General features: G+C 40.7%; 1 protein-coding gene across 1 annotated transcript; it reads left to right on the top strand.

The window, feature by feature from the left end:
* oafa (OAF homolog a (Drosophila)) lies at positions 1-12654 on the top strand. Its single transcript, XM_010796540.1, has 4 exons — positions 1-702; positions 10812-10946; positions 11079-11259; positions 12067-12654. The coding sequence occupies exons 1-4, from the start codon at positions 403-405 to the stop codon at positions 12339-12341; spliced, it is 891 nt and encodes a 296-aa protein (XP_010794842.1). The 5' UTR covers positions 1-402; the 3' UTR covers positions 12342-12654.
* The last annotated feature ends 1744 nt before the right edge of the window (positions 12655-14398 follow it).

Raw genomic sequence — 14398 nt, 5'->3', positions numbered from 1 at the left:
ACAGAAAGTTTGGAGGCCAAGCAAGCAGTGGGATACCAACGGATAGGAAGTGACGGGACTGCATGAATTGCAGAAGTAGGAAAAAGCGGTGACGGGAATATCAACACAAAGCCGAAAGAGAAGCAACGTGTGCGATCATCGGCTGTAGTACGGAGAGCAAACTGAAATGCGCATGATCTTATCAACAACGCTGGAGCGAGACACTTTCAATGGAAGTGACCTGGGATCCCAGAAGTGAGAAGCAGAGATTTTAGTTAAGAACCTATCCATTTTCATGAGCGTACTTGTGATACTGGAAACAACTTGCACACAGTGGACCATATGGAAGTGCGACATGCGATCTATAGTTTGAAAATGAAAGAAACGACTTTAAATAAAAATCAAAGAAAATAGTTAGGGGATATGAACGCAGATCTTTGGATTTCGCCGCGGTTTTTTCATCTGTCGTGTTCAGTTTTGCGCATTTTGGGTATGTTTGCGAGTTGCGTCTCTGTGGCTTCAGTTCGGATACTGACCCGGATCTGCGCCCTGGTGCTGCTGGTGGCGGTGGGACTGTGCTCCGAGCTGAGGGTCCGGGTCCGGCTCGCTGACGGGCTGGTGACCGAGGAGGTTTTGGAGGCGGACATTGAGAGAGATTTGATATCAGTCGAATTCAAGCAGGGAGACGGGGCACTCATCACTTTTGTGGCGGACTTCAAACAGGTGAGAGGTGGTCCTGTTTACAACTCAAAATACACGCTGTTGTGCCTTGATGGGACGTGTTCTATATTAGTTGTGAGACCCCCGGTGAACTGTCCTTTTTAGATAGACCCAGAACTTATTCAAACTGATCCCAATTCTTATTAACCCAAATGAAGTATGGGACACATTAGTGTTTCTTGTGCTTTACATTTTCTATCAAAAAACGAAATAGGGAAGTTATACTTCTAAGTCACTTATAGGAAGTTTTTTTAGAGCCATTCTTGATCATCCTTAAAATAAGGCAAACTCCAAGATGACATGACCCGTTTTTTGGGGACTTGGGGAACTCCTCAAGACCTCAAGAATGGTTTGTGGTCATTCACTTTGGGAAGCACTGTTTTAATTTGATTCATGAAACAATTTCACCTAATTGAGACTCGAAAATCTGAATGGTGTATGAACGTTTCACATCACCAAATTCCCTAAGCCTAAGTCATGTCCATAAGGGTGAGGTCTATAGCCCCCCAAAAAGTGTGATAGGTAGGAGTAGGCCTATATGAGCTTTTCCTTGACACCTTATGATTTCTTTATTTTGGTTATCTAAGAAATCAGCAATAAATCTATATCCCATCAAGGCTGACAAATAAGGTAACGACAATGGCCTCTTGGGTCAAGCTAAATTGTTGCCTCTAGGGAAGAATGTGGGTCCAAATCTGAAGCTTGAAGAAAAACATCCTGAGATCCTAACCTGCCTGGAGCATACACTGTCACTTGTACACAAACTTAAGTAGAACTTACTAAATTTATATTTTTCCATCTCAGCTTGAGTTTCACAGAGGTCAAGACAGCTGCTGCTCCTCAGATGTAGATGTCCAAACTCCCAAGTGACCTTAAAACCCCTGCTGCTGACGAGTCCAGCCGCGAGCTGATTATCAGTGGCTGTATTTAGCATTCTTAAAAGTAGACGATCAGATCAAGAATCTCTCCCTGACCAGCACTACATCCACGATTTTTGGAAAGATGACACTGTTTCACTGTGTTGACAATGACTACTCTGGGACACATAAATGTCAGTCCTGAAAGAAAAACTACAACTGCTGTGAGCGAGGGTGGGGGAGATTCACGGAGGCGCACAGAGCAAAGGCATGTGTCTGTGATGGTTGCTGTCACACAGAAGCTGACAGGCTGGCGAGATGTGAAGGGGGAGATTTACCAGGATTAAATGGGCATGTCTGACCTTTTTGATCTGCAAGTCTGGTTCACTAACCAAAACAGCTAATTTAGAGTTGAAAGAGAAGAGGCCGTCGCCCCCAATCATTGGTGACACACCAATATAAAGAGACATACACTGATCTGTGAGGAGAGAGCGTTTTCTCGGTGGTGGAGGCACCCTGTGATGCTGAGTCCCTTCACGCATGCACACACACAGTCCCACATACATCTGCACATATGGTTTTGTTTATTGTATTAAACCTCTTAGATCACTTTACTTTTCCGCTGTCTGATTTATCTGTTCCAGTTGTAGGTTGGCCTCCCCGCCCCCCCCTCTTTCTCTTTCTGTCTCTTGGTCCCCCTGTTCCCCTCTCTGTCTCTTGCTCACTTCTTCCTGCTCTCTCCTCAAATTCGTATTCATATGGTTTTCATTCAGCTCTTGTGCAGTATCTCCAAGATTTATGGAAAGTTGGATGAGCTGTCACTTCCAGCTGCCATGAATATATAGTCCAGATGAGCACATATGGCAAGAAGAGCATTTTAACAGGGATGTTAAACACTGGAGATTCATAATGAACTTTACAGTCAATGGCGGATAGGTACTGTACAGGTTTATGAATTATTTCTGTTACTTTTTATTAACCTTCTTAAACTGAGATGCAATGAGGTCATTTGTATCATCCAGGATTTAATTAAATAATGATCAGACAGCAGCCGTCTTCCTCCTTTCTGCTTTTTGAATAATCAATATAGGATGGGATGGTAAATGCTAGAGTCATTAGACACTGCTGGACTTTTTCTCCTGGATGTGAGAAGGAAGTTTAGTCAACCTTATCCAAGCAATGAATCACAATGAGAATCAGCCACACTGTGATTTTACTAGGGTTACATTTGCTCTGAAGGCATGCAGACATATGGAAAAGATGATGTGGTGTAGCGGTTTGTGCTCATCCCACCTCCTTCATGTTGAGAAATCACAACATGTAGATAATGTTGTCTATTAAATTCAAACCACTAAAGGACAGTGATTTTCTAATTGATTTGCAAGAGAAAGCATCATGGGAAGGAGTTTATCATTCTATATGTATTCTGCATGTGTAGGTTGCTAAACTTGTTTAAATCTTTAGGGACTTGTTAGTGATTTCTGTATTTCATCCCTATCTGGTATCACAGTGAAGTTTTTACAGCCAACTTAAATGATTTAAATTGCAGCAAGATGTTTGCAGTTCAGTGATATCCTGATGACATGCTCAATGTCAGTGTACACATTTTTTTTTAACATGAGGACAATCAGATGTGCTGTTGAAGGCTTGAATAGACAGTTCCTCTGAAGTTTGCTGATTCAGTACAGATTTCTTTTTTTCAGCAACCACTTCTACAATTTATGGTCTAACTCAGACCTTGAGCTGAACATAAACCCTGTCTTGGAGTTTAATCCAAGGGAAATGTCTCGCATTTTTTGAGAGGCTGTTTTTGGTCTTTCCAGATGTAGAAACTTTTTAGAGAGTCTAATCAGCGTGTACTCGTGTGTCTTGCTTTCATGTCTAACTAGTGGGTTTGATCAATGCAGGAATGTGAGTGACTTCACAGGCCTCTCGGCTGAGTAAGACTTGAAAAAGGTTTAGTCTCTGGGAAGCAATGATGCACATCCTTGTGCATCTAGTTACATGCACCTTGGCTCTATAATAAAACATTTGTAAGGAGAGCTTTAATATTTTAAATCTGTTTTAATTAATGTAAATACAAATAAATCTGTAAATATTTAGTTAATCTTTTGCAGAATAATTTGAAAAGGCTGTTTGAATTTGGAACGTTTTCCATCAACACAAGTGTATTCAGTTCATTTTCAAACAGTCTTGTAAGTGGGGTGCATAAGCCACTAAAGCTTTACAACTTAAAGTAAGACCAATGTTTTCGAAAGCTTTGTTATTGCTTTCCATAAAGCAACATCAAACCTCTTTGGTGAGTACTTTCATGGCTGTAGTTCTAAATGTATCCATATCAGTGTATGGCATCAGAGTGATCCCTTATATGCTGATGGGCCATGGGAGCAAGACATATTGGAGGCCCCTTGACACTCACTATCTCACACCATCATGATAAATGAGTCTGGGTTTTGTAAACAATGGCACCTTGGTGAAAACAAGCTTGCCAGCAGTTTCCTGATTCTCACTTAATTTCAGCCTTACAATCAAGGCTGTGTTTCAACCAGGGGCCTCAGGTCAGTTTGCTCTTGTGTATATTATATTCTGATTGTCTTCAAAGCACAGAGGCTTTATGGATACGCCTAACTGGAAGAATGAACTAGAGATTCTTCACACACCCTTGTGCGCTATGCCAAACACAGGAGTAGAGTTGGGGGTGGGGAGGCAGGTTGTTTGGCCTTTCTTTGTGCCCTACCTTTGGGATATGCAGTACAGTGTCTGTGATCCATTTTGGTAGAAGTCCGTTCTTTCACAGCCTCCACATGTTGAAATTGTTCACTTTTTATTTGCCTTTGTTAGCTATTAGGCAAACTTTCCTGTGTGGGAGGCTTGCTGGCAATCCATCTTGTTCATTTTTGTTAGTGTGGGAAATGCAGGGGTTTGCCAATTGAAGCAACTGCTGGTTGTTATTCCCTGATGACAAGTACTGTACATCATTTACAATTTGGTGCAGGGAAGTCACTACATTATGCCTTACTTTGTTTTGGTTCTTTTTGGCTGCCACACCTTGGATCTCACTCAACTCTGAAACACCAACCCACTTTGTCACTTGCAATAACTTGTATGTGTTTTTTACAGATAAGTGTCACCTCTTTCAGGATATGTTGTTGCTCCAAACACCGTTGAGGAAACAGCATAGGAGAACATTAATGTTACACTCAGCCATATAAGGTTGTGAAAGGTCACTGTGAGTCACCAACAAGCACTGTTATCATCTTGGTGAGAAAATGATACTCAACTCAAAATAGATCAGTTTTATTCCAATTAATGCTCAGATATTACGTTTGTCTTCGACTCTCAATGTACCATAGAAGCCCAAAACTCCTAATAAGTTTCCTTTTACAAGCAACAGCTCTTTTTATTGTGGAAGATTGTGTAACTCAAATTGCACTGTTTGTTAATTTTACTTTCTTGACATGTTACTTGAAATTTGAGTACATAAAGGTTTTTTTATTGGCTTTTTATACCATTTCTGTTTCTTTAAGTAGACCATTTAATTTTAATTTTTTTAAAAACCCACTTATTTCTCCTAGCCACCTTGGTTCCCTGTTGACTCTGAATCCCAGGAAAATGGCTTCTTCTGTAGCCTGGCAATGGCCGTTCAAGGCCCCGCATGGGCCCCCTTTGGCCTCTCTTGGCCCCTCTGCCACTGTTGATGTCTTTATCCTTTATCCTCCTCCCGCCAGCAGGCCAGATGTTTGTCTGAAATGCTGCTGATAAAGAAAAAAACGTCCAATCCCCACAGAGAAGCAGAGATAGAGGACGTAGCATCGACCTCTTTTTTTATTTTTCAAGAAGGACAGTGGACTGCATGGTGCTTTGGCAACAGCAATGAGTCGGCAGTTGTGGCCTGCACTGTGCATAGTTGAGATCATTTCAAGCTACCTCAGAGGTTTTAAGATTGCAGTTGGCAACGAAAAAGCCAACAAAGTGTTTCCCCTGCCAACGCTTCTGTTCTGTTTCCAGTGTCCTGAAATGTCCTTTTGTCAAATCCATGGCTGTGACCTTTTGGCTGTCTTGGCCTCGTGAGTTTTAGACTGATTTATTGTTTGACTTCACTATGCAACCCTTGTGTCAGTCTATTCTGGTGCTCAATGTTTAAGGGTCTACACCTGGGATGGTCTTACTTATAGGTGTTACATCATCCCTTTTCTTGTAATATAAACTGCTCTTGTGTTACTTTTCCAGTCATAATACACAGTTTCTATTGTTATAGTTATGAAAAAGAGCCAAACGCGTTAGAAAATAAAGGGATCAAAGGATTTTTAAGGATACTATAGCAATCAGCATCAGGGTGCTTTGTTTTCATGTAAGAAAAAAAGGTCACAGTGTCTACAAAACGACCCGCTGGTTTTTTCGACAATTTAAATGTAAGAATAACATTTTAATTGGGGTTTTGTTGGGTTTGTTTAAGCATACTAGCATAAACTTAAAAAAATACCAAATTAATTGAATATTTGCCTTATACAACTAATGAGGCTTCTCATTACATAGCTGATGTGTCCCCTGCAACAGGATATGCAAGCTGTGGGACAATGGTTAGATGCTGAATAGAGCTGCAGTCCTCTCTATTGTTTATGCCTTATCTATCTGCCTCATTTCCTTCCATGTTAGCACTCACTGTTTGTGTCCCTCGCGTTTCCTGAATGCACAGTCTCCATAAACAGTTTGTCTGGATAATTGTAACCAGATTCTGTGTGAATGAATAGTTTGTTCTGTATACTGTATTTTGCACAGGTTTGTAGACTTTTACAGATTAGAGGCTGTTGGAGTTTTTCTGGCTGTAGTAAGTTACCTTCCATTGCTGTCAGGATGACCAAGGGGAACACCTTTCTTTACGTGGCCTCCAGTGTTTATATGGTCCATTCACTGACACTGTTTTCTAATTGGTTTGCTTTTTGGTCAGCCAGGTGTGACCAGCCCCAAATGTGACTCCACATTCCTGCCTTTGGAGCCTATGTAATTAGCTTCAACTCAAGCATTTCTTACTTCAGCGGCTTTTCTCAACTCCTTTTGTCTGTGTGAGTCCGTCTCACCCGCTCTCCCTGTGTCTCCAAACATGAGCTTTAATCCCTGCCTACACCTGTGTGACAGGCCTCCCCTCATGCACAAAGAAAAATATCCTCCCCATCACCTTAAATGGTAAATCCGTAAGTTGTTTTTAAAGAAGAGTTAGAGCCATTTAGGCAGGTTATGGTTCCTAAAAGTAAACACAACATTTCAACACTTGTGTCTCTACAAATATGGACCATAGGGAATACTGGAAGCCAGGTTCATGCTGAAACAGTAAGCTTTAATATTAACATTCTAGATTTATTCTGCAAGGTTTGTAGCTGTTGACTAAGAAAAAGTCATAAAAGACAAATCTAGTTTTAAGCAATCTTTTTTTAAATGTGAGGTTTTTGCTGCCTGCTCTTACATTTTGCTTGGAACAAGACCAACTCAAATAGCCATACATATACCCACAGTGATCCCAAATGACTCATCAGAGCGTGGCTGACCAACAGTCCACCCCAGCTTGCCATCAGCCTTATCAACAGACAGGGTCTTAGAGGGGATTGGAAAACAGGAAGGGCCTTCTGCACAGGGGAATAGCTACTGGCACTAATGTTTGTTTGTGTGAGTGTGTGTGCTTGAATGTCCATCCGTGCATGCAAGTGTAAATTGGCACAGTTGGTTTACTCTCAAATTGAGATTTACATGTCTTGCAGTAGTCCTTTTACTGGGATAAACTGCTCTTAGCTACAGGGCATACATAGAAAAAATAACTTAATTTTTTTCTGTTTAAGGCTTTACAAAGCTCTAATTTTCACAGCAAGTTAACCAGGTTTGTCCTCTGTGAAGAGAATGTTTTAGGCTTGCTGGGTTACTGCTACAGTGACTGAGAATGTTCACTGTAAATGGCATCCTTTCAGTGTCTGAATAGGCTTTTGTGCACCTCTTAAATAACCTTGCCTACCAAAGGTAATCACCAATGAAACAGCTCCCCACCTCTCTCCTGTTTTAACAGGTCTTAGTATGACCCACTAGTAAGCTTGCATGAATACAGACTTGTGTTTGGCTTACAGCCAGTGGTAGTTTGTCTGCAATTGGACTAAGTCCCGGGTGTCAAGGAGCAATGCTTAGGAATCTGTACTTGTGTGGATTATTTATAGCCATTCTGACATTTACACTGCTTTGGTTGGTAGAAAACTCAAGGCTTTGCTGTCCTTTTTTATTATGGCATTACCCGCGTTTTTCAGGATTGGGAAATGTCACGCCTTTTAATTCTTAGTGTCCGCACCTTGTGATTTTCTCTAAATGTTGGTCTGCAAACCTTACATTTTATGTTGGCCTGGTATAAGCTTCACTTCTTAAAGGAGTAGTTACATTTTAGTGGCCTTACTCATTTTAGAGCACTAGCAGGCCAACGTGTATTTTCCTATTCAGACGTGTCACCAACATTTTATTGTCTCCTGTTTTGTAATATGAGACTTTTGAGCAACATTTGATAGATTCTTTATGTATACCCATACTAGAGATGAAGCAGGCTCTGGATACCATAGGTTACCCCTACTGATATCCCACAGGAGCTTCACACTTGCCTCTCATATGTGTCATATCTTCTGTCAGTCAAACGGTACCAGTATATTCCCCCATCAGCAGTTTGCATTATTCCCTGACTTACTTGGCAGATTTTTAAAGAGCCACCTGTTGTCAGTTCCATACTCATTATTTCTTGGTGTTAAAATGCTTCCTGCCATCACATCACAACTGGTTAGAACCCTTTTTTTTCATCACAAATCACTCTTGCTGCGTTTTCTTTTAAATCTGTCTGCACAAGTGAGTCAGTGTGTGCATGTGCCAGTGCTGGTTTCAGGCAGGCAGAAGTGAGGCCAGTCTTGTCCAAACAAACAGTTGAATCCAGCAGCTTCTGTCTGGATGGAGATGTGGAGATGATGTCATTGTTATTACTCTTTTTGCTTTTAGAAGCCATGCTGATTATTATCTCGGCAGCACCTAAACCGCTAAGATATCAACTCTGGTTTGTTATCACCATTTAAAGTCTACGGTTACACTACATTTCTAACAAATGGCTAGAGACAAATATTATATTTAGACTTTTATTCAGTAGGCCTACTACCCGTATAATTAAATGAGTAGTTTGAGTATCCAAAGTGATATATGGGAAGATTGAAACCCCAAATTGTCATATTTGCAATCAGAGTTTTCTAATTCAAAATCAAACAAACAAGATATGATATCCCAATGTGTGAGCTTAGACTAGAGGCAATCGTAGGCAGATGTAGTTAATTTTGGACAGAGCAGGGCTAGCTTGTTGTTAGCGTTCTTTATGCTAAGCTAACTAAGCTAGTGGACTGCTGGCTTTGGCTTTATATTAAGCTAACAGACTTGAGTGATCAAATACAAGTAGGCCTAAGTGCATTTCCAAAATAAATGTCTTAATATTTTTCAGTTACAGATAGTTGCATTACAAAAACGTTGTTGCCACAGTAGCCTAAGCACTTTTGCTCTCCCTTTGCCCTTTTTGGCCAAAATCCTAGAACAGGGCAGTAAAGAAAGACAATCATTAATATGGACACATAATGACAACAGAGGAGGAGGAGATCTCAGCGCCTACACTTTTCCATTGAGTAACATTCAAAGAAGCAGAGTTGGTGGAGCTACTCTGTTTCTCTATAATTACCCAGAGAGCCCTGGGGCAAATCTATGTGGCTGACACAAATGCCTTCCCCCTGTCTTCTCTCTGCCTACACACAAACGCATGTACACTCAGTGTCCCAGCGTAGCGCCATGTGTCTGCAATATGGGAGGTCCTGAAGTTGTGGCCTCTGCTTCTCCCTACACTTGAGGAGAAATGGCCCTCTTAGCCGTCTCTCTGTCGACATTGTACTCCGCCTTCATTGCATCTCACTGTGTTCGAGGTGTAATAATCATGCCTTCTGTAGTCTTGACATTCTCTCTAATCACTTTGTTTTTTATTTATTTTTTAAAAAGGTGTACTTGGTTATTATCATAGTATGTCAGCATGGCAACATTTACAGTATTTCATTGCAACTGTAGTCTAAGCTTTAATACACTGAGCATCTCACAGGGATATCGAGGCAAACATCTGAAGTTGTTATCGTATAAAGCCTGTGAATCAATGTTTGCTCAGTCATTTGCTTTCCAAAGGTCAAACACTATCGCATGATTGTCTTGTGTCATACCCATGCTTGTATTGTACGCCTGCCAGAAACTCTTTTCCTAGAAAAAGTGGGTGTTAGAATGAGGAACCTGTGATCATGCAAAGTAGTCTTTAAAGAACTACAGAGATAAACACTTTAAGGCAGGTTATATTGCTGTCTTGCCAGTATGTACACTTCTGCATGTAGGAAGTGGGACAGAGGAGCTTAAGGAGAACTCAATGGGGTTATCTGTGGGCTGTTTATCTATCCCAGAGTGCCTCCTGCTCAGGGAGTGGAAGCCTTCAAACTGTAGCCTGTTTGCTTCAGAAGGCTGTGTGAAAAGCGGAGGAGGGGTGTTTGGAACTGTGTGTCTCCAAGCTGAAGCCGGTAGGGGGGGTGTCTGATGAATGGGAGGACAGGTCTGCTGCTCTGCTCTCCACAGTCGGAGCTTCCCATCATGCATTGCATGCCCCGCACAGAACTCTTTATGGCCTTGGGTTTTGCGCCATATCTCTCACACACACTTGCCAACAGAAACAAGCTTTTTTTTGGGAACTCTCCACTATCAGTATTTTCCTACTTCTAAAGTTCCTCATAAAACAACGTGGTAAAATGTTCCTGACTTTTACAACATGTGAGAAAGTCTGATCATTTTCTCTAAAAACAGATTCTAAGCCTTAATTTGACAGTTCAAATAACCAGAGCTTGACTGTAGCAACGTTGCACAGGCCTACAGACAATATAAAAAGTATCAACAAACTGTCAGATGAAGCTCTATGGGCGTAGCTAACATAAACCCCTCTTTAGTTTTAGCAGACAGTTGTTGGAACATCTTTGAACTCCACATGTTGAAGTACTTTGAGTGTCTGGAAAAGTGCTACACTAAGTACGGGGATGGAAGGAATATTTGTTGTAATCTGTCTGAACTGGCACATATAAACACTAAGTAATTATAACCTAGTTTCATGCATCACTTCTCAATGTCTTCTGGGAATCATCTGTTTATCCGTTCAGCAAGTCATCTCTCATCCCTTATGTCTTGCAGGATGTGAAGATATTCAGAGCGCTGATCCTGGGCGAGCTAGAAAGAGGACAGAACCAATACCAGGCCGTGTGCTTCATCTCTCGCCTTAGCCGCAATGAGATCATCCCGAGCGAGTCAATGGCCCGTCTCAGACAGGTATTACGTCAGGGCATCAAGCTAAATTGATGTGTTTTATAAATAACATTTCCATTTCTGCTTTAAAAAGAGCAATTTAATGTCCGGAGTATCTGAAGATGTGGATATTTATAATGTTTTTTGCCTGTTCAGAAAAATCCTCATGCCATCAGATTGGCGGAAGAGCGGAGAGGACTGGAGCAGCTGACGATGAGCGCCGCGGTTAATTTAAGTCAGGCCTCTCAACTCAGCTCCCACATTCACAATATGTGCAGCGAGGCCCGGGAGGCCATTTACACCAGGGAGTCCGATGTCAAACACTGGCTGGATAAAGGTCAGTGTCCTCTTCAGTTTGTTTATCATTAAAAGTAGCAGAAGCAAAATGATTGTCTCTTTTCCTCTCTCTCTCTGTCGCTCCTATACCCCCACAGCATACTGTATATCTCTTTAAATGACACTCTTTATCTCCCGGACACTCTCAATCTTTCCTATTTCTATCAGGCAAACACCTCTTTCCATTTACTTTTAGTGATACTACTGCAGTTGTTATCTCTGGCTTTTTGTTGATAAGGCTCTATTACTGCTCATGCTATCTTTGTTTGTCTGTCTCTTGACATTCCTGATAATACCTCCCACTTTTAACTTTACCCTCAAAACAGTCCGATAAATAATATTTGACATGATTTGCATGACATATAAAGGAATTCTGATCTGATTGTACAATCCTCACACAACATTTCATTAACTATTTGTTTTAAAAGGCCCTTTAGCAGTGGGATCTTATATCTTAATAGTGATGAAGTCCAAATTATCCAGGCTGAGGGGAATCCTTATGACAGCGCTTTTGTTCACTGACAGCACTGTTACAGAGGAAACAATGTTGATGGTCATGGTTCAGTAAGCACTCTGCACCATTATCAGTGAAGGGAATCTCAGTAGCGTCTCCTTTGCATAACAAAGCTCCCCTTTTACTGCACCATCTCCCCTCCTTTGAGCCACTTTGTTTGCCCCCTTCAGTTCAATACAGCGTTTAATTGAGTGAAATCCGAAAGAGAACGATTCACACAACTCTGTGATAGCTTGCTTTTGTTTTTAACACCATAGCTCTGATAATAAAGCCTCTCATGTGTCTGTGTTATAGGAGTGGATGGCTCCATATTCGAGGTCCTGCCTCAAACAACAGAGGCGCCCAGCTTTCAGGCCTGTCACTCTACTAAAGACTTGTGGCAGCCCTGTCTCTGCACATACAGCCTGCGTCTGGAGTGGTACCCATGTTTGCTGAAGTACTGCCGCAGTCGGGACACCACAGGCAAAGGCTCCACCTACAAGTGTGGCATCAAGAGCTGCAGCAAGGGCTACCATTTCACATACTATGTTCCCCAAAAACAGATGTGCCTATGGGACGAGGAGACCTAGCATTTGATTCTGGATCGTTAAGAAAAGATAAATACTTTTTTTTCCCTAGCCAAGTCAATGCTTCCCCACCCAGGCTATTCAAAGTAAAAGGTAACACTGGACCTCGGTTTATGTGATGTTTAGTGAAACTGTCTCAGATGGGGAGTGGTGGGATCCAGATGTTCAAGCTGAAATATAAATGAATTCAGGTTCAAAATGAGACCAAAACCATTACAGTAAGCAGAAATGCAACGTGTGTTTCTAAGAGAAACCACTCACTTTTGGCCTTTTCTGGAAAAATGTACATATTTTTGTAAAACGATAATGTGACTTTGCCAATAAGCTGTCCCTTTAGTGCCTTTTTTTTGGAGAAATTATTGGAGCAGAAGACAGATGCCAACAAGAATAACCTCCCAGTATGCACAAAGCTGGACAGTGCATGCCAGGTCAGTCAAACGCCAGCAAAGGAACAACACAGTCCAACTCTGATCAAAGGAAGATACTGGATATAGATAATCTTCCACACTATAGGGAAAGGTGTATGTTTTTGGACTAATCTATTTTATGAAGCTTTGTGAAAATAGCCAGCTGACAAAGGAAATACTTCTTCAATGCTGGCTTTATTTATTTTAGTTGCAAAGTGAAATTATTGAGGACTCTTTTTTATATATATTTGCCTTAAGCAAGTGGTAAAAGTCACATGTCTAAACAAAAGGTTGTTAGAAACAATAACTATTTCAAACACATTGTAGAACCGTTTAACCTCTTGGATTTTGGATGTTGTTTCAAGTATGATCCTTATGTCATAATACTTTGTTGCACATTTTCATGTGTGTAAAAACAGGTTTATTATCTTCTTTATTGGAGACTGTTGTACTTCAGCTCTTCTCCATCAAGACCTGGGGGAGCACTCACATTATAATGTCTTTAGCTCAAATAAACCAAAGTGAATGAATATACAAAAGAAGCAAAATAAGAGTTTAAAGTTTCACTTTCTAGCAACATACTTTTCACTGTGGCGTTTTTCAAGGATTCGCTGAACCTGCAGTGTGGCCTTTTAAATCATCTATACTGCCACCTTCTGGTAAAACAGTATATTTCTCGTTGTTTCCCAATGCCAAAATGCTTTTCATGGTTTTCAGTTTTGTTCATGTCAACAGTTAAATGTCTATAATTTATGCAACTCAAGTCCCTAAGCATAACTCATGCCATTCAATGAAAGCGTTTTAACTTGTGGGACCAAATTTAATTGTATCTGTCTGTCCTCCAGAGCAAAAGGTTGGTACTATTTGGGGTTTTCTTACCTCCTCCTTCATTTCATTCTTTACCGCTATATGAAAAAACAGTTTATGTTCTGTGTGTTGGTATATCCTACTAACTAATGAACCAAATGAGTGAAACATATGTGGCCTTAACTGGTTATCAAGTGCCTTAACATTTCCACTGATATCTTTGCTATGTAATTGTAGAATAAGTTTATAATTTTTTCTATGAAAGAGTTTTAAAACATGTTGTAAAAAAGTTGCCATAAGAAGAAAATTAAGCATTTAGGTAACGTGCCATTTGAGAGTTGAGTTTCAATAAAGTCTTACTTTGCACTGTTTATACAATTGCACGTTTTTGTTTTTATTTGGTGACATTTTTCTGACTTTATTGGACAGTAAACGGTAGAGGGCTGATGGAAAATAATGCTGGATTTAAACTGGGAATGTTGTGATTACATAAAGGGCACCCTTACGCCCCTTTGGAAGTTTGATGTTAATGATAATTTGAAACGTTAATGTACTGGTGTGGAAAAATATCTGTTTAATGACCCACTCACAAGCACCAAGGTGTGGGACTGCATTGACACTTACTTTGGTAGGAGTTTTCACAATGGGATGAAATATTGTCTGTACCAGTGTGCAGTCCCATATTACACGTAAGAATATCACACATATTAATAATTCATGTAGTTCTAATGAGAGTTAATAAATAATGTAGATCTTCCATTTTGTCGTCATTCTGAGGAGAACAGGTGTAATGTATACTATTGTCCGCAGGGGGTCGCCACTGCTCAAAACTGATCGCCCCACTTC

Source organism: Notothenia coriiceps, unplaced genomic scaffold (assembly GCF_000735185.1).
Source record: "Notothenia coriiceps isolate Sejong01 unplaced genomic scaffold, NC01 NC01_scaffold00037250, whole genome shotgun sequence".
Lineage (NCBI taxonomy): Eukaryota > Metazoa > Chordata > Actinopteri > Perciformes > Nototheniidae > Notothenia > Notothenia coriiceps.
This window is presented reverse-complemented; position numbering and strand designations above follow the sequence as displayed.